The sequence below is a fragment of the Patiria miniata genome, unplaced genomic scaffold (genome assembly GCF_015706575.1).
Source record: "Patiria miniata isolate m_02_andy unplaced genomic scaffold, ASM1570657v1 HiC_scaffold_17, whole genome shotgun sequence".
Lineage (NCBI taxonomy): Eukaryota > Metazoa > Echinodermata > Asteroidea > Valvatida > Asterinidae > Patiria > Patiria miniata.
In genome coordinates this window covers 7,403,781-7,431,642 of record NW_024037055.1, presented here as the reverse complement: position 1 = coordinate 7,431,642, position 27,862 = coordinate 7,403,781, and the positions used below count along the sequence as shown (strand labels likewise).

At 40.9% G+C, this 27,862-nt stretch overlaps 3 protein-coding genes across 5 annotated transcripts; all 3 read left to right on the top strand.

Annotated features, from left to right (window-relative positions):
- The first annotated feature begins 98 nt into the window (after positions 1-98).
- On the top strand, positions 99-10,854 carry LOC119723693 (putative ferric-chelate reductase 1). Of its 2 annotated transcripts, none has more exons than XM_038194488.1 (7): positions 99-258; positions 5,375-5,637; positions 7,242-7,393; positions 7,936-8,027; positions 8,430-8,527; positions 9,123-9,152; positions 9,632-10,854. In XM_038194488.1, exons 2-7 carry the CDS (start codon positions 5,430-5,432, stop codon positions 9,709-9,711), a joined length of 660 nt encoding a protein of 219 aa, XP_038050416.1. In that variant the 5' UTR covers positions 99-258; positions 5,375-5,429; the 3' UTR covers positions 9,712-10,854. The 2 variants fall into 2 exon arrangements, with proteins under 2 accessions (XP_038050416.1, XP_038050415.1); XM_038194487.1 differs by having other exon boundaries at positions 100-258; positions 5,392-5,637.
- A 4,078-nt stretch (positions 10,855-14,932) lies between these two features.
- LOC119723692 (putative defense protein 2) lies at positions 14,933-19,401 on the top strand. Of its 2 annotated transcripts, none has more exons than XM_038194485.1 (7): positions 14,933-15,048; positions 16,340-16,576; positions 16,677-16,828; positions 17,606-17,697; positions 18,266-18,354; positions 18,498-18,533; positions 18,802-19,401. In XM_038194485.1, exons 2-7 carry the CDS (start codon positions 16,366-16,368, stop codon positions 18,879-18,881), a joined length of 660 nt encoding a protein of 219 aa, XP_038050413.1. In that variant the 5' UTR covers positions 14,933-15,048; positions 16,340-16,365; the 3' UTR covers positions 18,882-19,401. The 2 variants fall into 2 exon arrangements, with proteins under 2 accessions (XP_038050413.1, XP_038050414.1); XM_038194486.1 differs by lacking the exon at positions 14,933-15,048 and adding an exon at positions 15,083-15,161.
- Positions 19,402-19,479: 78 nt separating this feature from the next.
- LOC119723691 lies at positions 19,480-26,662 on the top strand. Its single transcript, XM_038194484.1, has 6 exons — positions 19,480-19,894; positions 21,528-21,785; positions 22,372-22,626; positions 23,095-23,352; positions 23,467-23,721; positions 24,088-26,662. Exons 1-6 carry the CDS (start codon positions 19,882-19,884, stop codon positions 25,617-25,619), a joined length of 2,571 nt encoding a protein of 856 aa, XP_038050412.1. The 5' UTR covers positions 19,480-19,881; the 3' UTR covers positions 25,620-26,662.
- The last annotated feature ends 1,200 nt before the right edge of the window (positions 26,663-27,862 follow it).

The window sequence follows — 27,862 nt, the reverse complement described above, 5'->3', positions numbered from 1 at the left end:
GAGCATGCTGATACCATCTTTAGTTCACTAATTATGGAAGTTGGAACACCAAGCAATGTGATGAAGTGATGCGATGAAAATGCAGAGAAACATAACCTTATAATGCTCTAGCTTCAGGAACAATAAAAGGCATGTGACATTGCCATACGGATGTTACACAGTAGGCCCAGTAGTGTGGTACCAGGAAGCACGAACTTATTGGGAGTGGTTTATTCCTCATCGTTGTACTGCATGCTGGAAGGTTTGTCTCGTATTGGGGTAAGTTTCTTTGTTTTTATTACCAAATCCGAAATTAAACTAATGTGTTTTCGTTGAAGGTGTTATTTGGAGAAATTCTGGTCATCATTTTGGACCAGATATCTCCGTGCAAGAGAAACATGTACAGTATACAAATATGTGGATTTACAATGTATACACCAACACCATATCCTATATGCAGAACTAGAAAACACTCATTTTGATATTGTCAAGTTTATTTATGATAAATGAAGAAAAATACAAAACCGAAATCTGGCGAAGAATTGTGGAGGCTGACAGAAAGCTGATGCTTCCACCGTCAATAAACAGTTCAGTTTAAATTTAACCCCCAAAACCCCACTTGCACACTTAAATAGTAATGAATTATTGCGATATCCATGTAATATTGCTGAAGTACGGTAATTCTTGGATTTCATGTTCAAATATGATTTGTAATGTCGTTAAATAGTGGTTATGAAATCGCCTAGAAAATGTCGAGAATGTTTCGGTGAGATTTTGGCTCCAGTATTTAGTCCTATTATTATTATCATATTACCGTATGAATATTCACTCAAATATCGGTACAGACGAGTCAAAAAGAAACTGATCTCAGGGAAAGATTTCCATATACGAAGTTCACTCAACACCCTGTGTACAAACCCTATGAGATTGGACTGAAAAATTCAGAAAATGCTTGTATTTTCTCACTGCTCAAATTGATGACATGAAATTGCTATCTGGGGGCTTGTTAGTCAATACAGAGGAAAATTAGTGAACTTCGTATATGGAAATCTTTCCCTGATCTGGATTAATTATTTCCCCCTTAAAAAGCTATTAAATTTGATACATCAACGTGAATCACAGATTAAACGAGCATGTTCTTCCACTCTTTTGAAAAAGGAAATACATTGTAACTGAAATTGATCCGTGCTATGGGAAGTTATGCATATTTTACTAATAAAAGAACCCACTTTTACAGCTGTCCGTGGAATGCCTTTCGAAACTTCATGTATTGAGCTAAACGTGAGGACCAGATATTAGACACAGGCCTCCAACTACAAATAATATTGTTATGATTTGAGTCAAGACCGACTGTCAGATTTTATGTTTTGAATATAAGGGGAGAAAAAAAGTCTTTTTTATTCTGAAATGATGATAGTGATTTTTTTGGTCTGTTTTCCTGTGCACATTTCGGTTCATTCATAGAGGTGGGAAAACATCATAATGTGTTTCATTGTATTTGAAGGACATTCATCAATGCGTACAACGGTAACCGATCAGTGGTGGACAGCTGAATTTCGTGATGGTTGTATTAAAACAGACATATTATCTTGTAAACAGATAATGCAAATTACGTGAAATTTTTACAGTTACTAGCCAATAACATGTACTTTATACGTTGTCCGTGCTGGCTCGACCAAACTTTAAACCCGTCATTTTATTGTATGTTCGAATTTACGTAGTTCTTTTGCAAGTTTTTTAGTGGAATATTTGCTGACCGAGAAATACGTGTGAGGACTGTCTTTGTTCCCTTGCCGTTTTGTCAACAAACTGACAAAGGAAAAATTGTAGGCTGAAACGCCCAGAATACTTGAGCCAATGATGTCTCTAACGCTGATAAAAAAAAACTATTGCGTGCAAACAGTATACCTGTAGCTATAAGGTCAGATAAAGGCACCATTCAATGTTTTTCATCTAAAGGTAAAATTACGACCAGACTGTAATTTTTGCCTTTACAAACATGCTTTGTGTTTGTCGTTTTGGGCCTGCCTATGTGAATTACGTATCAATCCGGTTCACACAATGAGGACATACACCTATGTGGCATACTCGCCTATAACCAGAACCATGGTCTCTGAACACGATAAAAAAAGAAACATTTTTTTCTCTCCAGGTAACCTTTCAACAAAAGTGCAAAATGGCACGGCTCTAGGCATTTCCGTCAAAAGCTATTTATCGGTAGAGAATGCGGTTCAAATACCCTGACGGGCTCGCATTTGAGTTTTTGCAACTTCATTTTGTATACAGCCTATGAAAATTGCTATATCAGTAGTCTTCCTAGTAAACATCCAAAATTTCACAAGGCGGCAATGGTACTGCCATAATTAGTCAGCAGTATATCAAGGTCTTTGCCGTGGAGTGTGCATTGTGAACAAATCGACCGTATCTATAGGCATCATCATTATGAATAAAACACTTGATATCACCATGGTTACGTGTATTTTCGAAGGGAAGCTTCAGGGACATTCAGTGTGCGGCTTGATGAGCATATGGTAAAAAGAAAGCAGTGTCAGGAAATTCATCTAGACTGGGTGACGTCAATAATGATGGTCTCTTGAAGACATGTTCCTGTGCCTTAGATTATAGACAGTGTTCCGATCACTTTACAACATTGGCAAGCCCGCTGGAACAAAGTTTGCAAGGGGGTGCTGGAATTTCTAAAGGACGGACAAATTTAATTCGAACGCGGAGCGCAAATCCCTTACGGCGTGGCTTAAAGGGCCCCGAAAAGTTTTGGAATATGGATGCTCTGTGGTGCAATATGAGGCGATTCCTGGCCACTTTCGTATGACTTTTTTAGTAAAAGTTTTTTTGAGATGATAAAGACAATTAATTTCACTTTTTTGTTTAGAATATACTGTTGCTCTTATAACGTTTCCACTGTACTGAAAAGTCGAGAACCCTGTATTTTTATCTCAATTTTTTGTTTCATTTAATTCTGGAAAAAGAATTGTATCATTATGCATGACATCGCATGTAAATATTTTTTTACAAGGCTGCTTTCTTACATTTAGTAAATTCCTTCGTGTACGTTTTGTTTTCCGAGCCCTTACGGCGTGGGGCCACAGGGCCAGGGGCATGGGCGTCGCCAGGATTTTTTCTAGAGGGGGGCAAAAAAAGATTTTGCCAAAAAATGCTTGTATTTCTCAACACATTCTCGATTTATCAGTTTTAGAGGGGGGGGCAGGGACATTTTGCCCCCCCCCCAGATCATTAAAATTACACCACTTTGTCTTTGCGCCTCTTTTTCTTTTTTTTTTTTTCTTTTTTTTTCTTCCTTTTTTTTTTTTTTTTTTGCTTTTCCAGGGGGGGGGGGGGCAAGTGCCCCCCCCTTGCCCCCCCCCCCCCCTCGCGACGCCCATGGCCAGGGGCCTGCTTTAAGGCCCCGAAAAATGTTGGATTCTGGATGCACTGTGATGAAATATACTGAAGTATATACTGAAACTTATAAAACCCGAAAGGATGTTTTTTGGTTCAAGTTAAAAAAAATGGGTCCAGTGGAAGCGGATGAATTTCTGTTCATAAAAATATTCGCATAGGCCTAGTTCTAACTCACCAAACGATGTAGCTCTTGATATATTTGCAGTGTTATTTGTTTGTTACAGGGAATGGCAAATATAAAAGACTAACAGACCAAATGCATTTTTATGTTTATGATCGGTAGATGGCAAGTTTGGGGCTATAAGCAATGATTTATCGGTCTACTGAGTGTTTATGAGGAAAAAACTTGCATGCCGGAGGGTAAAACATGAATAGATTTTTTTTATTAAAAGAAACTATACTGAAATTGGCGTAAAGAATGACTAGTTTTGAAAGATTGAAAGATCGAATGAAAAAAATCCTGGCAAGCATAATCAACTTTGCCACCATTGTCATGGCCGAGGTTATTGCTTTCGACGGGTCAAAGCTTCCATAATGGCAGAAATATCATAGACGTGTCATGGTTTTAGATACATTGAGAAAAATATCGATTCTGCACTGCCTGAAAATTTAGAAAATACCTCCTCTTGATATTTTACAGTGTTTGTGCTAGACGTTCGAATCGCTGCGCTTAGCCGCGGCAAAACTAGAAACGAACAAAACGAAGGACATATTTGTAGAGCCAGCATGATGTATAGCGTAGCGGCGCAATTTCAACGTCATAGAACACTACTGGCTGGAACACATTTTTTCCCGGGAGTATAGGTGCTGAAGCATATTCCAGCACCCTAATCCAAAAAGTTGGGGGTGCTGCAGCACCCACAGCACCCCCTGTTCCCGCGGGCTTGAACATTGAATTTCCATTAATCGGCATATTTTTTTCCTGAGATTTCCTTAGAATGTTCTTCCTTAACCCTTAGCTAATTCCCTACTGTTTTTTACTACGTGCTGGACACGGTCCACCAAAATCCATCACTCACTCTGCTTCCAATACATGGCATAATGGAATCCACCACTGCAGTACCGGTGGATATTGATGGACTTCCTATGGCTTATGGCAACAACATTACAGGATGTATAGGCAAAATCAATCAGATTCCCTTAGCACTGCTTCAGGCCTCCAGGCCCGAGGGCGGATCCAGGGGGGCCAAAGGGGGCCATGGCCCCCCCCCCCCCCCCCAAAAAAACGAAACCAATTTTTTAAATTTTTTTATGTGACATCGCAATAAAGGCAGGCAATGAGTACACCACCATCTTTTCCTCAAAAAACATTGGTTAAAGTGGTCAGAAATTGCCTCAGACTTCATATGGCTTATGGCAACAACATTACAGGATGTATAGGCAAAATCACTCAGATTCCCTGAGCACTGCTTCAGGCCTCCAGGCCCGAGGGCGGATCCAGGGGGGCCAAAGGGGGCCATGGCCCCCCCCCCCCTCCAAAAAAAAAACGAAACCAATTTTTTAAATTTTTGTATGTGACATCGCAATGAAGGCAGGCAAAAAACATTGGTTAAAGTGGTCAGAAATTGCCTCAGATCGCACCACAGAGCATCTAGAATCAAAAAAAAATTCGGGGCCCTTAAGCGGGCCCCGAACTCCACGCCGTAATTTTTTGGACCCACTTTTTGGGGGGACCAGAAATTTTTTTGGCCCCCTCCAAAATTGTGTTCTGGATCCGCCCTTGTCCAGGCCCAAGTCCATCATACTCCATCAATGCTAATTAGTCAAACCATCCCTGCAGGACCAAGTCCCACAAAATTCAACAAAGGGGGGGGGGGGGGGGGGGGGGGTGGATTTTAATTGAGTTTGGGAGGTTAGGGCTGAATATTTTCAAACAAAAAACACCAGTGTCTATGTAACACAGTTACCATATCATGATTTATTTCAATTTTGAAAAATGTTTTCATCTGTTATATGACTTGGCAAATTTATTTAGGCTTCTAATTTCTTCAGAGCTTAACTTTCGATCGCTGAAACACCCTGCAAGAAAAATGAAGCTCGCAATTCTACTGTGTCTGGTTCCCACCGTCTTCGGATATTCCGCCGGCCCTCCAGTTGGATCGTCAAATCCTACCCTGTGCACCAACATGATCCCAACCGGTCATAACGGAGGGGTTAGTAATGCCACCGACCAAAACAGTCCCCCCTACACCATCACTGCGACAGCGAGCGAGTATACCCCGGGTGGCTCCTTGACAGGTATTGTAGCCTTGGTCAATGCTCTCGTCGTTATTCGTCCTGTACGCGGTCAATCGTCGGCATATATCCTCACGCGCTATGCACATGCATGTAAAATTACAGCGCGAACAGCGACCTCACGCGGCCACTATTTTTATATGCAAATCAGTTGGGGACGATCTCGAGCCTTGGTTCAATCGTTCATGTGAGGTTTTGGGGGTGGTGCTCATTATGTTAATAGCCTTGGCTGGCCTTAAATGTCGTTTTCTTATTGGTCAATCGTTGCGTGGAAACTTGCATAGTGAAACGTGTCACCGCACATAATCCATACACACGTACACGTTGTGTGTCTCTGCACACGGCACCAATGCACAAAAACTGTGGTTCCTGTCACGTCCGAAAAAGGCGAATAGCTGCAAATAATTTGATGACGTCCGGATTTACCGAGGTGTGATTGGACACTCCACATATTAGCCCCGCCTACACTTATCTGTATTCGCATACGAGGTCGTGCGCTAGAAATCCAGCGCAAAATAAAGAAAAACATCAGCTTTTGCCGACGATTGAACCAAGGCTCGAGATCGTCCTCAACTGATTTGCATAAAAAATAGTGGCCGCATGAGGTCGCTGTTCGCGCTGTATTTTTACATGCATGTGCATAGCGCGTGAGGATTATGCCGACGATTGACCGCGTACGGGACTAATAACGACGAGAGCATTGACCAAGGCTACAGGTATTGTGGATTCAGGATAGAGTTTGCCTGTGAAAGCTTGGGTACCATACACCAATTAATTTAGTCATGCACTCAATTTGTGTTTATTTTGTATACCCGCGATAGCAGTGACGTAAATAGGCGCGGATCCAGAGGGGGGGGGGGGGGGGGGGGAAACAAAAAACCCAGCTCTTAAAAAAAAAATCATACAAATTCCAAAAAAATAAGTCGAATTTGAACGGCGCCCCCTATTGAAATATGGTACCAGCCCCCCCCCCCCCCCCCCCCCCCCCCCCAGTTTTTGATTTTACGGAGGCCTTTTTTTCCGGAAAAAAAAAACCTGTTTACATTTTCTGATTCTTTTTGCTGGTGACCCCCCCCCCCCCCCCCCGAAAATTCCTGGATCCGCCCCTGGTAAATAATTATTATTCAAGCTGGCATAATCGATACACAGTATCAATAGTGAAAGTAATGGGTTAAAGGAAAAGAAATTATCAACTAAATTTGGATGAACTTATGCAAGCTGGAGACAATAATTCATTACTTGTTTTGCATTCGGCAGGACTTGTATCTTGAAGTGTAGTGGACTAAAATATGCAAAATATATTATTGCAAAATATCTAAAACTTAAAATGTTAGCGATGGAATGGGAACTGTTTTTGTATTCCTCACCATCAATACGTCTAATGTCAACTTCCAATTCGATATTATATATTTAAACTGTAGACAGGCATAGACCTACATGCACACGCTCTCACAGAACACACCGTGATCACGATTAAAAAGATACATGAGCTGCGAATTCCGTCCGACTCTTTGAGAGTAATTTTTTTTTTAATTTAAAAATAAACGGCATATAGTGCATGCCTAAATAAACGTTTTACGAGACTGTATTTTCCTTCGTTACCATAGTAACTATCGCCGGAACGGGCGGCAACCAGTTCAAGGGGTTTTTCATCCAAGCTCGGCGCGCCGATCCAGCTCGGGACAACGACGTTGCCATAGGAACGTTCTCCAATCAAACCGCCAACACCCAGCTGCTCATGTGCCACACCGTTGCCAATGTAAGACATCTAAAAGAAAATCGCTTGGCTTAATTTTTTCTCACCGGCGTGCACCAAAATGGTTGCTTGTAAACCATGGCACAAAATAAGGCTCTTTTAATTATGTATAAAAAGACCTAAAAAGCAAACTCACATGAAACAGTTTTTCCTGATAACTTGGAGACAACTCAATGCACAGCATAAGTCGCAGTACACACACTCGAAACATGCAGTTCGTATTCAAGTCCTAGACTGAAAGTTGAAATTCGCCCTTTGTTTTCTTAATTCTTGAAGATTGACAGGAACAATTCCCTTGGAAGTTCCCTCGTGTGACAAAGCCATAAAAAGTACCTTTCGGCTTTCTTTATATTATCAAGCGGCACTCCACTCGACGTCCGAATTATAAAAAAAAAACTACCTTTCGGCTTTTCAAAAGACGTCACCAACCTCGAACTATAGATCTGACAATCATAATTAATGATACCGGACAAGGACAATCAACTTTCAACGAAAGACATGATTCTTACCAAAATAACCGTTTGACATAATCTCATTTGATCTAGTCCGCTTGGGCGCATTCAAACAATGATGCAAGATCCACCATTGTAGGAACATGGACAGCCCCGGCACAAGACGAAGGGCCTCTGCGATTCATGTAAGAAAGAACAACCTGGCTTCTACCCTTTTCATTTCATTCCTTTAAAACTTTGCCTTTGGATTCTGCAAGGAAACAATGTCAGAGCCTTTGTATACTATATTTATGAAAAAAAAAAATTCAAGAGGGATGACGATCACCTCATGAACTGCAAAAAGACAAATTAATCAACAGAAAAACGGGAAAAACAATTTGTATGAAGAGTACAGCGTTCGATATCGCACGTTTACAGAATTTCGACCGCCCTCACGGGTCCACTCATGACAACATGCTTGTAATTAATTTAAACATTGATGCGAATATACTTATTAGGGAAACCAATGTTGAAATTGCCCAAGCAAGGCCATTTATAGTCTACCACTGAGTCGGTACCCTTCCAAATCTTCCTTTTTTTCTTGACAGGGCCACTATTGTGAAAGGGGAGCCAAACCGCAGCTATTTTTATACTAATGTCACGTCTACCCAGTTGGCCTTTTCCGCCGATGGTCCTTCACAGCAGCGTAAGTTTTTCCTTTTGTTTTAGGACGCACAGGACGAAATGGGTAACGGTTCTTATAGCAGCTCAGCAGATGTCATGAATCTATGTTTTGTTTAAGAAGCCAAGGCTGTCTGCCGTTTGAGTTTAAGATGATAAAGAATCAGCTTGCGAAAGTTTTACAATAGCGGGTAAACAATGGCTGTTTCTCCCGTTTGACCTACCTTTAGCAAACACTGACATGGCCACAACGGTTGGAAGTGGTACTACTAATGCAGGTACCAATGCAGGTACCAATGCAGGTACCAATGCACGTACCGATGCCTCTCCAAACGGTGAGAGAAAGCACTTTATGGCATGGTTTGGTTTCCACTTGCATGAAAAAAAAAATCATCGACTATAAGTTATGCTAATAATGTTTGTGCCCTCTGTCCAAACTTCCGTTTGTTCTTTGACATAGGGCCGTAACCCTAAACAGATGCTCAACAAACAAGCCTGTTTTGGTTTCGGCTTTCAATGTTTTGTTTTTGGGTTTGGTTTTGTTTGTTGCGCATGAGATGTAGTGGAGGTTTAGCCACTTTCCACATTATTATCTGAACAACGTTATGTTTGTCTTTCAGCTGGAAATCCAATGACAACCCCTTCGGGTGGTGAGTAAAAATGTTTTCATTTTCTATAAAAGAAGCCATCATGGTACCATTGACTATAAAGCTATTCGATCTTGTACGACATGAGCATTTTGTTGCTACGGTCGATTTTAAGTTGTTAAGCTTGTTGAAGTCTGAATCCAAAGCTGAGCCGTGGCTATAGACCATTGTCATGCTGCTGCCATCTTGATTTTTTCCCATTCAGATCAAAGCCAAAGCGAGGCTGGAAGGGAAAATAGTCTGGTTCCTCTTAGCACAAACACATCACTCAGTACTGTTTAAGGAATACAGGGAGCATGACTGAAATGGTGGCAGCGTAAAGGTCGTGCAACTGCGGCCCACAACCTTTGAGAACCCCCCCCCCCCAGTAAATTGATGACGTGAACTTGTTTGATGGACACAACTGATCACCAAATGCCTAATTATATTTAGATAATTTGATATTGTAGCTATCATTAATTTGTTTCTTCCTTTTGTCTTAGGAGCGCGTCACACCATCGCCCTTGCTCTGGCTGGGATCGCCATTCTTCTGGCTGCAATCCTGAATGTTCGTCAGTTCTAAGACCGAGGAAAAGACACAAAATCGCATCGAAACAATCTCTGACTTGAATGCGAGTTTAAGTGGTCGTTCAGTGTTTAGTTTGTCAAGTTCTTTGTAGCAAAATGCAAGTTTTACATGTATTTGAAAGATGCTTTAGAAGTGGCATTCAGTTATTAAAGTTGTAAGTAAGAGTGCATATGTAGTTGTGGACAATTTTTTTCCCTTTTCAATGGATGACAATGGAGCTTTTTAGTTCGAAAACTCGAATTCGTTTTTTGCAGTTTTAAATATGGTATAAAAGTAGTCTTTAAGCTTTAAAACGGTAATAATGTAAACAGAAATAAGTAGGTTAAGGTTGTCAATAGATTGGAAATAGTGATGATTTTGATAAAAACAGAAGTTGGCCTACGGTATAGACACTGTAATTGTTCAATTTAATCTGTTATTGTTATTTTTTAGAATTTAATTAAAATGTATGATAAATGATCAGAAGAAAAGCGAACTGAGCATTGGTTTGAGAATAGAATAACCGGGCTGTCGGACAATGAAAAACCCACATAAAATGATGCGGCAATTGAATTGGTTGTTGTGATGTTTGAGTCCAGCCTGATGACTAGGGTCTGTGTCCCTGAGGAGTGCACTTTACCACAAGCAGACATGTGGATGTTTAGGTTGATATTAATTTTAAGTCAATGCTTGTTACTAGTTTACTTTTAGATGCATAAGAATGTCGAACTGTTCAATTTAGTTTCTTATTGGTAATATTCCCTCTCTTGTTCAAAGCGAAAAATTGCATTATCTGATGATCACAACAGAATATTGAACGGTAAAATCTACCTTAAAGCACCATAGTGAGATATCGCACATGGGGAAGTTTGTGAGAAAATGAAACAAAACACTTTTCAATTTGTAGAATTAGTAAAACTAGATCAATATTTTACTTCTTAAAATGCTTGAATATCTGGAAAAAAACGGTGTTTTGAACTTTACAATTATGAACAAGATCTTAAGTGTCACTTATTTACAAAGTAACTTTACACAGTACTAAAGTATAGCAATACGTTTATAAAATAATTCTTTGTTGCAACACTAGTAAAGGATTTTTGCACCGATTGTGTCTGTATGTATATCTCTCGTGTTCAAAATACATGTATATGACAGTAACTGTCGAGTTGATATGTTAACTGTCACCAACGTAGGATTGGGGTTCAGTTTCGTAATAATTATGTACTAACAAAGCTGATGTTTTCATGCTAAGCCAATATTGTATGATACTGTGCCTTGCCGTATTCAATCATCGCCACAAAAGCGAAAACGAATTCGGATACTCGTCAGTTTTGTGCATGAAAACAAACTTTCCTAGCTGGTCGCCAGTGCAGGAAATGAAGCTTACATGATACATGTTTTTTTTCACATTTCACATCAGCGCCATCAGTGAGTTCCCATCGGTTGAGCGATTGTAGGTCAACTCGCCCCCTGCCTGACGCACCCCCTGACCAACCCTCCCCTCGCCAACTCGCCCCTAGCCAACTCGCCCCCTCCTCAACTCCCCCGGGAGGGAGTCCGCTGGCTTGAACCTGATTGACCAGTAACCACGCAAACTTCGAACATTTTCAAGCAGTGACAATAAGTGCCTTAACATAAATAATTATTGACTCCATTAACGGAACTGCATTCATTATTTTGGATGAGAAAAAAACCCGCGCCTTTTCCACCGCTATGTGGGCGCCGCCACTGTTTTAAAGGTTATAAAACCACATGTTACACTGTAATTCTTTGATCAATCGAAATCAGTTTTCAGAATTAAGTTTGTAAACTACATAATAGTAGAGTCCAGGGGCGAGTTGGCCATGCGCCAGGGGGAGAGTTGAGCTGACACCGCTTGACCGATTTGTTTATTCTCTTATTTTTTTGTAAATTTTCTTACGCGATGCGAATTTCCACGCCCCAAAATATGCATTTGAAACATACAGACGTTAAAGGAGATACAGATAGTGAGCGCATGAAATTACGAAAACATTTTACATTTACTTGAGCGTGCCTTATAAAAATATATGTGGCAGAGAAACGTAACCTTATTATGCCCTAGCCGCAGCAACAATATGAAGGCATGTGACATCGTCCACGCGGAAATTACACGGTAGGACTAGTATATAATAGTGGACAACAACAAGTACGAACTTTGTCTAAGTACATTTACATCAAGGTGGGCATTTCTGGAGAGTTTGTCCCAAATTAACTTTGTTTTTATGAATGACAAATCTGGAACAGAACTGTTTTCGTTAAAAAGAGTGTGGCTTAATCTGTGCCGGGCAGTGGGGTAGCCAGGAATTTTTCAGTGGGGAACATTTCATGAGGGGGGGGGGGGGGGGGGGCTCAATGTAGATCAATGATAATTTTTTTAGAAACTCAAAATCTCAGTTGGGAGGGGGGCGACAAGGTTTCATGGGGCGGCCGCCCCCCCCCCCCCCCCTTGGCTACGCCACTGGTGCCGGGGAGGGGGGGGGGGGGGGCTGGACACCACATTACACTGGGGGCGCTGTTCATGAAAAAGATCTACAGTATTAGTATACTTCCGCGCCTTATCTTTTTTTCAGTGCCATTTAGTAGGCATACATTTTGGTCGGTTGGGAAGTTAGAAAAATCCCTCAAAATTACTAACAGTAGGGGGATCTATAGTCCCCCTCCCCCTCCTCCGGTCCAAAAAATGGAGGATATATACGTCGCGTCCCCCGGGATTGACGCCACATGACTGGTTAAATGTGTTGCATTTGAAGAAGTTCTGGGATCGCTTGCAAAGCACGGTCATTCTCTGTGTAAGAGACAGTGTGAACAATTCTCATTTTTTTATGTACAGTTGGATAAAACAGTTGATGTGGGGCGATGTCAAGTCCATTGTGAATTAATAGGCCTTTCTTTTGTTTGTAAACATTGGCGCCATTTTGTGTGGTCTGCCGTAAGCGCATAATTTGAAGCCGTGGTTGGCAATATATTTTTCCAAAAAAAGTCCTCATAACGTCATCAACACATAGCAAAAAGGCATGTGTGGGAATTATTTTGTAGTTTTGTTGCAAATGTTGTATTTTCAAGTATCAAATAATATTTTGGTGATCTGTAATAACTCTTCTTCTTTTTTGCAGTGTTGGACCTTGCAGGCCGTGGTTAGCAAAAATGCAGTTTGCCCGGAACCAAGCGCAGAAAGGTCTATAAGTAAATAAAATACAAGCATGGAAGGATAATAATGCTGAGACTTGCGGAGTAAAACTTTGATAAGTTAATTTTTTTTCACGATTTTACAAATTGGGAAAGGATCCAGAGTATATGTGTGCACTAATTTAAACTCAAATACAATATTGTCCAAGAAGTCAAACATATTAAAAGTGTCTTGTATAGTTTCACCACAAAGGTTTAAAGAAAACGGATAAACTGCAGCCGTTTTTCCCGTTTGACCCTTCAGCAACCACTGAAATGACCACAACGGATGGGAGGTACGAATGCAGGTACCAGTGCCTCTTCACTAAACGGTGAGAAGTTTGGTTTGAACTTGCAAGCATGGTAAACAATTAACACTTCAAGGCTGCAGTGTTGCTGTGATTTCACCACTCAACATTTTCCCAAGACTCCTGAAGTTTTCTCAGGCATTTTTGTATGACAACATGATATAACCGTAGTACACACAATTATTAGTCAGCCAAAATCTTCTTCAGGAACCTCCAAAGTTACTGACTGAATCCGAAGCTGCATTGACCCATAGCCTAGATTTGAGAAATGGCCTTATAGCCTCAGCGTGCAATCACGAACTTTGCAAACGTGAATTATGTTGATAAAAACTTAATGTCTAATTATTTTGATATATTTAAATATTTTAGCTATAACAAACATTTTTCTACCCTTTGTCTTAGGACCGCGTCACACACAAATCATCGTTCTTGCTCTGGCATGCATCGATATTCTTCGGGATGCAATCATTACCATTATCACGTCTAAGACCGAGGAAGTGACACAAGACCGCATCAAACAAATCTTATTAATTTTCACTATAATTTTAACAAACTAAACAAACGAAAGTTTCAAAAGAGACCGTGTCAGTGTTTATTTTGTCAAGTTTAACTTCATAATTTGAGCTCGTACTTTAATGTATAGTGTTACTATAAACAATATTAAGCGATTTATTTATTTTATTTATTTATTCCATTTCTGTACCCATGATATGCCCAAACAGTTTAAAACTGGTTCTATTGGGGCCCTGCATACAATAAATAATGCCTACAAACATGTATAATTATACAATACATTACAAATACAATAAAATTCAATACAGTGAGATAAAACATTATTTGAATAACGCATAGGTGTTAAGCAAATATTATAAATACAATATATTTTAAATTATAATAACTACATGTACAGTATGAATGCTTTACTATAAAGTTGATTCAGTGAACACGAAAAATTTGGATCTATCTTGTAACATCAAGAAAAGAAAAAAATAAAAAAATATTGCTGTAACTATATTCGCTGATTACGGGAGGGGCGAAAACCCAACGAAATCCCTTTTGGGAGAAAACACGGGGAAATTCCCATCCGGCTCCTTATCTTCTTATTATTATGGCAACCAAGTTTGTTAACTCCGTAGATCAGCACATATCTAGATTTGTATAATCAGAGAAGACAGCGGCAAATACACAAATAATTATTTGCAGAAATATTATTACTGACTGAACGTTTTACGTAGTTCAGATTTGAATGAGGCTAGTGAAGTCGTGGTTCTCGACTGTACATGTAAACAACTGCGATGCTTGTACAATTTAATAATTTCTAAAGTTGTTGCAACAGTCAATAGCATCTTGTGAAATTGTGTACGCATGTTTCTATCCCGATATAATGTGTATGATAACCATGAATCTATACGAATGAAATTTAAGTAAAAGACAGTGAAAACCATGAATGGTTCGACTGTAACGATGACGCCAACTACAGTGGATTAGGGTCTGGGAAGGAAAGTCGTAAATATAATAATGATCAATCTTCAAATTACAACAAAGGAAGCTCAATAACTCATCAAACCAATCCCTAATCAAATGTCCCTGAGACATATTGTCGTCAGGCTTTGCTTTCCCATGGACACTGAGTGTCCCATGTCCATGCAGATAACTTAAAAAGAAATCGAGTCCCGATATACGACTTGAATCAAGACTGTACCGGCCCGGTAGTGCTATGACAATTAAGCTGGTTGCGTAATAGCCCTTTGTCAACGAGCTGTAGGTGTATGTGTAAGAACGAAAACAAGAATACATTCTGTATTTCTGTGCAGAGGATGAGCTGGTAGAAGGCAGTCAAATTCAGCTATACATACAGGTAAGTTCATTAAATTTCTTTCACAGTGAGCAATTTAAGAGTCCTGAGGATCAATATCTGAAGTAGGTTAAACCATAGCGTGCCAGATGCAGAAGAGGTTAACGTTATACAACGTACGTACAACATAAATGTTTCTTCTTCTTGAGAAACAGTGCTGGGTAGTCCTAGCTCATGCGGTACATTCATGAAGCATGTTTTCCACGGAGCATGGAGCTATAAAACATGAAGTTGTGTTTTATAGCTCCATGCACAGAGTCAGTGGCTTGATTTGTAAAACCAAAACCTTAACCAACAACTGAAGTGTGTTTCTTCTTCAGATGCACACTGTGGTTACAAATAATAAAAAAGGGAATTATCTTTTATTTCGTCTTCCTGATTGTACTCTTGATGATCGTATCTTTCACCACTGCTATACTAAATCAAAAGTCCTACAGGTACCAATTTGTTTAACATCCTCAGTGATGGTTAAACAAATTGGTCTCAAATTCAGGCCAACTATGCAATTTTGGCCCATAGCGATCGCTGGAATTTGCAATTAGGAAATATCTCGGAGGCCGCGAGCGTCTAAGCCAACAGTTAAATAGGATTTATTGACAACAATGCAAACATTGTTCAATGACGTCATCCGTATTGATTCTCGAAGTAAAAGAGTGACTTAATTGCGGGGTGCACTAAAGCAATATTGAGGTATAACGGAGTAAAAAAAAATAGTGGCCACGACAACATTTATACAAGCTATACGCTGATGGATGAAAAGAAAAACATGACTACTCCGCTAAAGCTGGATGGCCTAAATCAGTATACTACACCTTAATACGTTGCAGGTGCCACAGAGGATACATTCTTTGTTATTTTAATTAATAACAATGCTTGCACAAAATGTGTCATATGCCTATCTCATAACATTCAAAACCATTGCCCTTTAAGTCCACATTATTATATACCGTACAAGGTCTATCGGTTCATCAGCAAAATACGTGTATGCGGTAACTGGATAAAGTACAGGGATATATTTAATTAAAATACAGGCTCTTTCAGAGCTGGAAACTATATATAGCAATACGATTTTATTATTAATTTGTCTGAAACTCTTTAATTGACTTCTATTTTTCATCCCCCTCGGCGTTACATCTTCATACACTGCAAAAAATGCAGTGTTAAATTTACACCACTGGTATCTATATAGGACCATCTGGTGTTAAATTTTACTGGTGTTGTCCTATATAGATACCGAATGGTGTTAAATTAACGCTACAGTTTTTGCAGTGTATTTTTGCCTCTGATATTACAGGGAAATATTGCTGCAGGCGCAGGACAATGACCCAATTAGCAATTGCACTGTTGTGCCTGGTTCCCGCCGTCCTGTGCTATACCAATGGCCCACCGGTGTCGTCCAATGCCGACCTGTGCACCGATATGCTACCTGACGGTCACAATGGCGGGGTTAGTCTGGCCTCCGACCAAGCCAACCCACCATACACGATCACCACATCAGCTACGGAGTATGCCGCAGGGGGCGCTGTTCAAGGTATTAAAAAACTTATCGAGGGAGGACCCCCCCCCCTTTTGTCACATTTCTTTTAACTTATTTCTTGACATATTTCCTGATGTTTTTCTTTTCTAATTAGTAACCATCACCGGATCGGCCAGCGATCAATTCAAAGGGTTCTTCATCCAAGCTCGACGCGCCGATCCAGCCCGGAATAACGACGTTGCCATAGGAACGTTCTCCAGGATACCTGGTAACACTCAACTACTCGTGTGCCACAATGTTGCAAATGTGAGCATTTCATGACATTAATGTGAGCATTTTATGCACTAAGTCAGGGATATACTGAATGTACTCAGGTCGTCACAAGACTATCACGAGACAATTTGAAACCAAATATTGGTCACATTTCTTCTCTCTCTCTTTTCTTTTGCAATGTTAAGTTGCCAAACTGCACTTTGATTTTCGTTTGTACACCGCGTCCCAAAATACCCGCAACTTTTGTTTGTTTTGCGAGGCCCTATCGTCAGTGCAGAAACACGTACCGCCATTATGTGTATACCATTTTAAAGCTTGGAATCTTAACTGTATCCCTGGCGAGTATTGGTTTGATACTTAAAAGAGTTTTTAAATTATTCGTGTTCAAATAAAGGCATGTCGAAAACAAACTCAACCGATTTCAAGGAAAATCGATGATGCGGTACACCAGATGCAAACTCGAGTCACACTTTGAGCGCGCTTTTTGAATACGTACATTCTCCCACCGTGAACTTCAAAATTGAACTTGAAACAAAGAATAAAATACCGATGTCCCAATGTTAGGCCTTATATCTTTTTAGAATGCCCTTTTTCGTTTATCGAAGTATGTTTAGTGTGGATTTTTGAAGTGGTACCTTCGTGCTGCTGAGTATTCGCTATGGTCACTCAGCGAAGGAATTTATCAAATCTAAACGCATCTCATTCATAAGTTCGTCCGGACTGTAATCTTAGACAGAGAAGGAGAAAAGAAGGAAGTCCCGATCAGCAACGAGGATCACAATGTCTTTCCAAATTCTTCCTCAATATTAGTCTGCGTGGGGACATTCCAACAGCGAAGCGAGGACATCAGCTACGGCCACTTGGACCGCACCTGGCTTAGACGAAGGCCCGGTGGAATTTAGGTAAAAATTGCAATGATTTGCATTCTTAAAAACGGACTGAATATTTTGAGTGGATTCCGTAGTTCTTCGGAGCTGACTCATCGGGTTTCTTGTGGAAGAGCGAGTAGATTTTCAGGCTGAAAATCTACTCGCTCCTCCACAAGAAAACCCGATTAGTTTAGTCTGTTGTTATAGTAGTAGTTCCCGCATCATTTGCGCTTGTATATCAGTCAAAGCTCTACATGTGTATAGGACCTATCGGCGGTCAGCATCTTCACTACAAGTTTAGCTTTCGACTAAATTCAATTTTCCTGTTTTCAGTGATCCACAAAAAAGAATATCTTTCTGCAACCAGTTTTCGATAATTCAAATACTTACAAAATTGGACTGTTCTGGAGTCAAAGTTGGTTTTGAGAGTGTAACTACTGTAGCTCAAACCTTCTTATGTACTTCGAAACCAAATCGTCTTAACTTTCTCGTTCTATAGTACGTTGAAAACAAAATGGCGAATTGCATTTGTTGTTTTGTGTTTTTCAAACAGGAGATTGTAATTATGCTCACAATATTATCTGTTTCGTCTTTTCTTAAGGGCCACCATTGTGAAAGGCGAACCAAACAGAAACTACTTTTACCTCAACGTCAAGTCATCCAAGTTGAACTTCACCAACGAAGCCCCACGTAAGTAATCGGGCAACGTTTGGATGAATGACTAAAGGACAAACATGTCCACAATTCTTCATTTTATGGTTTCAAGTAAAAAAAAGAAAAGAAAAACACATTGCCTAATTTATGATGGAATAATTTCCTTCTTTTTCGAGCAGCGGTCAGTGACGGTACAACAAGTTCTCCTTCCAATGGTAAGATAATAAAGGACATTTTAAAATAATTTTTTAGTTAAGCTAATTGTTGGTCCACGAAAGAAATTTCAAAATGGACCTTCGTAAATAAAGACATGGATAGGGGAGTATGAAAATGGTCACGAAGATTTGGAAAGTGGCTTGAAAGTACTGAGCAGCCCATCTGAAGGTATTATGATGTTTGCCTACCAAAAAAACCCACCAGCTGCAGACTCAATTCTTCCAATTATTTGAATTTATTATCATTGTCCATTTGATTCTGCCTCAGGTGTTGGCCACATTGTTAACGACGCTGTGACTACGATATCTGTAGTAATGGCAGTATTCGTCCATAGCCGTTTCTACTGAGCATCTACACATCAAATATTATATTTCCACGGTGAAAGGAACATAATCATTATAAAGTATTCACTAGATAATTTAACACTAAGTAGTTATTTGCAGATGTTTTCTTTTATAGATGAGTATTTGTACCTATGGTGTAGAAGTTTATACTGAGACGTGATATAACGTCGCTGGAATTTTTACGGTCCATTCGAACTGCTGTTAATGCTTTAGAAAACTTTTAAAGAGAGAATATCAACTGCCGACAGCAGATGGATTATTTTTTTTAAATTAAGCCTTTAATTTTAAATTAAATCAACCACAACCTACCATTAAAAAAATTGTTAAACTATTATAGGAACTCCGGTGTTTAAATATTTTTTTTGTTAACGAAGCAGCAGTTCAATAGAAATGTCTAATTTTGTAGTGATTATGCATACAGCTGCTTTTGTTTAAACAGTTTGTGTCGGTTGTAATGTCAATGTTTGAAACTGGTTTGTTTATTAATAACAAATAAAGTGTCGTGGCCGTGTGCCCACAATGATTGTGCTTGCCATTTAATGTTTTTAATTGAATGCGCATTGCCTTCACAGCCAATACATGTTGTTTACATGTACTGGCAAATACGAATGATGATAAGTTTTTCTCAAGCCTTCCACATTTTGCTCTCACTGTTGTTCAAACCTGGACATGTAAGTAACACCTCCATCAGCGCTGCTGAACCAACATTCATCTTTTTGTACATGGAGCGCCGATGAGGGTGCTGTCAGTCTCGGGCAGTTGGTTGTAGGCCGTGAACATAGCAAGCCCAAAATTACGCACGGGAATTCCCCTAATTATGGGAGCTCGAAACCAAAAATAGCGCCTTGGAATTTCCAAACACGGAAGGGTTGCACAACGAGGAGGAAGGAAAAGTCTACGATCGAGAAAATGGACATTTTCTAATTGAAGAGAAGAAGTATCGCTCTACAAAACGTAAACGTGTGTTGATGTCTCAACAGTAGACGAATGAAGGAAGCGGATCATGGCTAGCCGAGGTAAAGTGGAAAACAACCTGTATGTAATGACATGCCCTTGTTATCATAATCATAAACACCGTTAGTTTGCATGGCCTTTGTATTTTGAACTGTATGAGCTGCAACATGGCTGCGATAACTGGATGTATCGGGAGCGCTTATTCCAGCTACATTGAAATGCTTGTGGATCGAGATCTATACCCCCCCCCGCCCGGTTCTGGGTGGGACGTAAATTATCCTTGTGCGGAATTCTCACAGATGTTAGTTGCCATGCAATAAAGATGGTCTGTACGTACAGCAGCATATCGTCGCCAGCTCTGGGCATTAAGGGGGGGGGGGCAGTACAAACTAGGCATGCTAGGGGGCACAGCATAAGAAAAAACACACTTAGGCCTATATATAATTTGTACGCTTATGGTTTTTGCCGTGGGGGGAGGGGGGGGGGGGGGGGGGGGGGGGGTGTGGGGGGGGTGTGGGGGGGGGGCGGTGGCCCGGCCCCCTGCGCCCCTCAATTGACGACAGGCCTGCTGTAGAGACTGAAAACAATTTTGGGCCGATTTAAATATGCCTTGCTGTCTCATGACAGTCAGCAGGTTTGCCGTCAGGGTTGTCATCTGATATATCGCCACAAAAGGGGGAGGGGGAAGGAAGGCGTGGCTGTAATGACAGCGAATAGGAGTTCTGTCTGGAAAATTACACGGAAGGTATATGGAAAGCGACAGTTCCTTGTTTGTGATGATAATTAGATCGAATTAGAATTCCAAAGGTCTGCGAAACCCGGAAATAAAATCACAATAATATGTTCGTGATGCATGCAAGGGTTTAAGGTGATTTGATCATATATATTTTTGTTGTTGTGAATTTTGAATGTATTTCTGGTCCGGCGGTAATTCCATTCTCGCGGGGTACACTGGTTTCCGCCCCTGTCGGAATCAGTCATCTACCACTGATCTCTATATAAAGACTGGATAGCGGATATGCATACAACATTCACACAGTAGACTTTGCATATTGACCAATTCGCCCCGGTCTCACAAAGATGGCCGCGTATAATACGAACGTTCTACGCGTAAATACGCGCGCGTTGTATCAACAGTTGACGCGCATTTTGGTCACGTACACATATTATGATGTTCTAAAAGGGACACAATTCCGTAGTGATTATTATTTCAAAACGCCGAAAAAGTTATATTTGCGGCATTTTAGTAACCACGACGTTAGAAAAATTGTAGTTAACCTTGGTCAGTGGTGGTGGTCAAAATATAAGTCAAGTGAACCGCGACGTTACAAAAGAAATCATGCCGTCTATAAAAACGGCATCTTGTCCTTTGTAGATCACCAGCCGGTCTCACCAATATGGCGTCAAATTCGTACATTGTGCGGCTCTGTATTAGCTATCCAGTCTTTATATAGAGATCAGTGTCATCTACTCACAATTTACTCACAGGCAGTATTTGTTTGTGAGCCAGATCCGCATCCAAGATCAAGCCTTTTTTTCAAAGGGATACAGCCGACAGGGAAAAAAATGGATGCATAGTTTGTGTAAACATAACATAATTAGGCCTATACAGGTGGAAAATACTCCGAGAAAAAAAACCAAAAATCAGTTTTGTTGAGGAACACGGACGGTACATGTTCAAACTTTCGTTCGCAGGTGGGAGGGTTATCTCAGATGAGTCCCTAGCAAAAACAGCCTCGGCACTTGGAGACACCTGGCCGAGTCTTGCTGAGCACCTTGGCTTCGATCAGGAGGAATGTCTGTCCATCAAAGTGGCATATTTGGGGGAAGTCAAGGAACAAGCCCGGCACATGTTGACGGCATGGACGAAGAGATACACCGGCGAGGACATGGAAGGATTCCTCATCGGGGCTCTGAGGAGGATTGGACGGTACGACCTGCTCGGAGATCACGGTAAGCGTGTTGGGAAAAATGTAGAAGGCCTATATTGATGTTACTTTAGTTAATACATTTCATATTAATATTAACAAATTGGAAAGGAAATTAATATTTTCGAGGAGGCGTGGACGAATGATCGCGAAAACACGTACTGCACGTTGTGAATAACAACACCAAGTACACGATAAAAATCCATTACTAGCCAATTGCGGTATCGAATCAGGATACAGGAAGAAAGTTTCCTATCCAGGGTTTACTATTGGAAACCGTGTTGGAAATGAAGTAAGCACTGGGGACGAGGTTGGCCTTAAAGGATCTAAAGTATTTTATTTAATGGAAATGTTCCTCGACAGGCCCAAAATATTAGCAACTTTATCATAATAAAGTAGACTTAGAAAGGAAGATAACATTTTTCTGCAAGAAAAAGTAAAAAGTCGTTGTCAGCTCTCCCATATTGAAATCGCTCGTTCTAATCTATCATATTAAAAATTATCCCAATTCATGTGATACAATCACTTGGTGTGTCTTACGAATGCGTTTCAAATTAATGAACCATACCGCTGGAATGATCAACCTTCAACCCGCGTCTATTAATTAACAGGTGCAGAGGTTTTTGATGACTCTTTGCTGGTGCCTTTGGCTGATGCGCTTGGAGAAGCCTGGCCGACATTGGCTTCAAATCTACACATAGACGACCATCAGAGTGCAAGCATCGTAGGGTCATTTGACCAAGTTCACGAGCAGGCCCGACGCATGCTGTCGGTGTGGAGAGAAGACTACCCAGGCAGTGACATGATTGGTCAATTGACCAAGGCACTGAAGCGAATGGGGAAGTATGACCTGCTGAAAATAATAGGTAAGAATCCCGTCATTTATTGTCACCCATTTTCACTGTCACATAATGTCGAACTGTTCACGACGAGAACGTTATGTCATCAGAGAATAGGATAGGTTAAACAAGTAACAGTTTCAAATACCCAAATTAGAGATTATTGCAATGTGTTTATTTATTTGCGAAAAGATAATATCTATACAAGGTGAAAAAATAAAGGTAACCTTAAATAATAGGCTGGTAAGTGAACAGTTGAGGTTGCATCAGTAAGATAATGTTTATGGGCTTTCCACAGATATTTCACTTGAAACTGTTGGGTGTGAATGACTGAGATTTACTGGTTTAAAATCGGAGGGTCATCATTTTTTTGCCAAAATAATTACAAATGAGTTTTTTGTCACTTCTGACAAGGCAAAAAAAAAAAATAGCAAAAAAAAAAAGCAAGTAGTTTATAGTAAACAACGGACTCTTCCCGATTTATTTTCCTGACAGGGATGGAAATTGTGGACGAAAGTTCTCTCCAGAGCCTGGCGGCAGAACTTGAAGGAGAATGGACGGAGGTAGCAGAGCATCTTGGGTTTGACGATACCGATTGTGGCAGCATCAACGCCGCTTACCCCGAATGCGGCAAGGAACAGGCTTGGCAGATGCTTGAAGCCCTGTTGGAGCGACACGATGGGCTTGTCAAGATTGGCGAATTGAAAGGCGCCCTCAAGAAAATCAAGCGGAACGATCTGCTGAAGTTTCTGGGTAAGCATCTTGATATTTTTGAATGGTTATTTTCGGGAATCGGATGTCAAACCCAAGTGGAATTTAAGAACATGACTCTTTTACCGAAACTATCTCCTGTCTTTTGATCAACAGGTGAGGAGATTCTGGAGACAACCACTATCAGCAAGATTGCTAAGGGCCTGGGTGAATCCTGGCCGGATATGGCCCTCTATCTCCTGGATGAGACCCAGTATAGTAAAGCAATGACGGAGAACAGTTCAGAGCCCTGGCAGCAGGCCGAGGAGATGCTGGAAATTTGGAGACAAAACTTCAAGGGCAATTATCCCGTGGAGCACTTGGGCAGAGCCCTGATAATGATTGACCGCCAAGATCTAGCTCAAGAACTCGGTAAGCCACATTATCAACAATTAGGATGTTCCAAGTGGACACAAAACAGCCTTTTTCTTGAGTTTTCTTGAGAGTTTTCTTTTTTGAACATGTTAATCATATAAGTATAATGCACAATCATTCATAAAACATTACAATCTCATCTTTACGTGTATATCAAAAACAAACACGGAGAATTAAACCCACATCCGTGTGGAAAAAAAACACTCGAGAAATATTAGGAGTAAAACGAGTAAAACATATTCCTTATTTGTGTACATACTGAGAATCCACCCCACCCGAACCAAATGAAACAAGAAGAAAATGAATATAAGTGTGTAATATGTTAAATCTTTGCACCACATCACGGTCTCATTACAATTGCAGTACCGTCGCAACAGCTTCAACCGTGTGGACGATGCGACAATGCAAATCCCTTCAAGATGCGAAGATACATCAGCAAGGACTACGAAGGTTGTACCCGTGTGATTGGTCTTTGCTGCGCCTCATGCGGCAAGGAGTGGCTCTCAGAGCGCTTCTTGTTTCATCCAGACGTGAACAACAATCGCCCGTGGGTGAAACTCGATGGGGTCGTGCTGAAGGAACAACTAGAGGTACCCGTGGAGAAAAACCCGGTCTTTCAGGTGAAGGACTGTCGCACCAAGATTGAATACTTCGACGACCTTAGTCATTACTTAAAGGTAGGGGATCATATCACGTGGCACCGCCCTTGGGGCATATGGCACCATGCAGTCGTGTTTGGCCTCAGTGATGAGGTTGGAAAAGTCAAAGTTATTCATTGGAATAAACCAAACTGCAGCGTTTCGATGCAAATCGTTGAAGAAGAGCTTGACTTGCGCAAGGAGTGGGGTGTCACGTTTCGAATCGATTATCCTGACGAGATTACCGCGGCTAACACGTCGGAGCTGGTTATTGCCCGGGCCGAGTCGCGAAAGGGGGACATTGGTTACAATCTGCTCGGAGATAACTGCGAAGCGTTCGCGTCTTACTGTAAGACCGGGATTGCGGAGAGTTGCCAGCTTGTCTGGCTGTACCACAAATACAAGGAAATTGTGGAAAAAACGCTGGCTCATCTTGTGAACGGCGTGTGTGGGGTTGGGTTTAGTCTCGTCAGGAAGATCGCTAATGATGCGCTGGCGGGGGGAGCAACAGCTGTGGGGGGAGCAACAGCTGTGGGGGGAGCAGAGTTGATTGAGCAGGTCTTCGACAGATCTAACTGGGTAGGGGCGGGTCTTGTGTTCGCTTTTGAAGGTTATGTGTGTTACTGGGACCTCAGCAAGGTGTATGAGAAAAGAAAGTCAGGTAGCATTTCTTTGAAAGATTTCATAGAAACTGCTTCACAGCATGTGAGCGAAGCACTTGTCGGTGCTGGGTTCGCTTCATTGATAGGCATAGGGCTGCAGGCTGCTGGTAGTTTCATTTTGCCTGGAATACTTTCGCCAGTCGGTGCGTTTCTTGGAAGTGTAGTGGGAGGCACCTTGGGCTTGATTATCGGGAAACCCCTGGGCTCCATTGTGGGACCCTTTCTAGGCCGTACCATAACTTCGGCTATGGGGACCGACGACAGGGCAGTGGAGAGAATCGAGGACCTGAACCCGGGAGACCAAGTCGTGTTTTACAGCAAGCTGCTGCATCCAAGACACCACGCCATAGTGGTTGACCAGTTCCCAGGCTCGAAGAAAGTCCAAGTGGTACACAACACCTACGAGCAGGGTGTGGTGGAGGAGAAAGTTGATTTCAACCAGCCTGTCTATAGGCTGGTGTACGACGAGCGGAAGTGTTATCCACCTGACGAGGTGATCCAGAGGGCCCGATCTAAGATCAGGGACGAGACGTACCGATACTCCTTAGTCTGGAATAACTGTAAGCATTTTGCTCAATGGTGCAAACTGAAGTAGCTCACTGACAATACGGTCTGGTTTGAAACTGCAGTTTCTATAATGAAATTGATTGGTATGCTGGATTGGTTGTTTGTGTCTTGATCGGTTGGTGGAGTGCAGTTGACCGCACGTACGATACGTTGCTGTTTGGAGATACCTGATTTGTGCATGTTGGTGGATCAGTAGGTATAGGATGTGTGAATGTACAATATAGCCTGGCTCTCTTATATTGCCAATATCTTTCAACATTATTTAGTTCTGTTCTTAAGCGCACACTGTACCCCTTTTTTTCGTGGCTGCTTCGCGTTAGCTTACAACGTTAGAGTGTTTTATAGATGAGTGCCATGCTGTTGCCCTTGATATGGTCCCCTTGATAAAGGTAAGGAAAAAAAACATGCGAAATATAGGTTGTCAGTGTCGGACACGCATTGATTTTTATGTAAATAGATGAACTTACTTCATATAGAAATTTAGTTTTTTTGTTGTTGATGCGCATATATATTTTTGTTATATTTAAAGAAAAATTGTGTTGCATTATTTTGACTCTTTAATGTAAGTATATTAATGTAAGTATATATTGACAACATCGGTCAGAGAAAAAAAACCCGATGACTCACATGTAGTCATGTGCCCATTTACAGTAAGGACCGGATTTTATAGTATACAGATTTCATTGCACATCGGTATTTGTATGTTAGGGTGAAACATGGATTTCAAAATTTAAATGGTGCAAGCATTTTCTACAGCAATAACATAAACGAAATAGAATATGCAGATTTCTCTATAATGTTGACAGTATTAATTGTGCCTGCGTGTACATTGCATCTTTTTCAGTCTTTGACACTGATGTACCTTTGAACGTTTTCGTTTTTATCCCAGCTTTATGTAAAATTTAATGTTTAGACAATAGGGACAATGAAAAGTAGGCCTAAGGACAAGATTTGACATTGGACATTGCTTTTCAAATCCGACGATTACTAACACCTTATTACAGAATAGTACTCTGTTCGTATTTTGGGCACAGGTGGACATTAATGCCAGTTTTATTTTTGGGGTGTCAGAGCGGGGGGGGGGGGGGGGGGTCGCATTATTTGTAAGAAATTTCTATGGAAAACAGGAATGGGGCGCTCTTCAAATCCGACGATTATTAACACTATATTACAGAATAGTGGCTCTGTGCGTATTTTGGGCACAGGTGGACATTATTACCAGTTTTATTTTTGGGGCGTCGGGGGGGGGGGGGTTGCATTATTTTTAAGAAATTTCTATGAAAAAAATTCGTCTTCTGAATTGGAGACGAGACCTACCGATGCTCCTTAGTCTGGATCGGTTGGTGGAGTGCGCTGCTTTTTGGAGACGTGTTCATGTTGGTGGATCAGTTGGTGGGAGGGCGTGCTAATATCTTTCAACATCGTTTAGTTTGATGAGTTTATTGTTGATGACGATAATCTCTTGTAGCTTAGCAAAACCGGTCTCACTGATGGCTGATATAATTATTAGATCTTGGCTGGCTTGAGGTTTGTTGATCATAATTTGAAAACAAAAATGTTCTATTAATTGCGTTGATTGGATCAAGTAACTGTAAATGCTTTGGACAGTCGTATATGTCTTCCACGGTCAATTTTCATTGTGGTACATAATGCTAATAATGTTTATTTATACGTGTATATAGCACGCTCGACCTTTTGCATGTAAAAATTGCAATTTATTCCCGTTTTCGTCGCTGCTTCCGAGTCGTGTTAGCTTACTGGCGTTCGAGTGTTTTATAAATGAGTGCTATGTTGTCCGTGTTATGGTCCCCTTTCTATAGTATCCCGTCCACGGTAAAAAAAAAAATAAAAGGAGAGAAAAATGCGAATTAAAACAGTCGGAGCGGGGCAAGAAATAATTAACATAATAAAATAATATTATGAGCTGTGAATGACGTGCAGTTTGCCCGCTTGATAGCAAGGCTTGATAGCGCACATATCGCACCGTATTTATTTTATCACATGTAGTGGGAAAACTGTGTGAAGCAGCATATTGGACGTTGTGCCCTGTATCGGTGCAAAGGACAATGGCAACTTACACACACGCCACTATACTTTTATGCAGTCACTCCGTTTGTAGCCATCGTCAGTTTGTTGTTATCTTATTGTTTCGTGTAATATTACATTCTTTGGTTGACTTCTTTCATTGTGGTAATACTCCAACCACCTGCTCCGAATAATATGTCAATTTTACTTGTCCACGACCCAGTATATAAATATGTATAAGCAGAT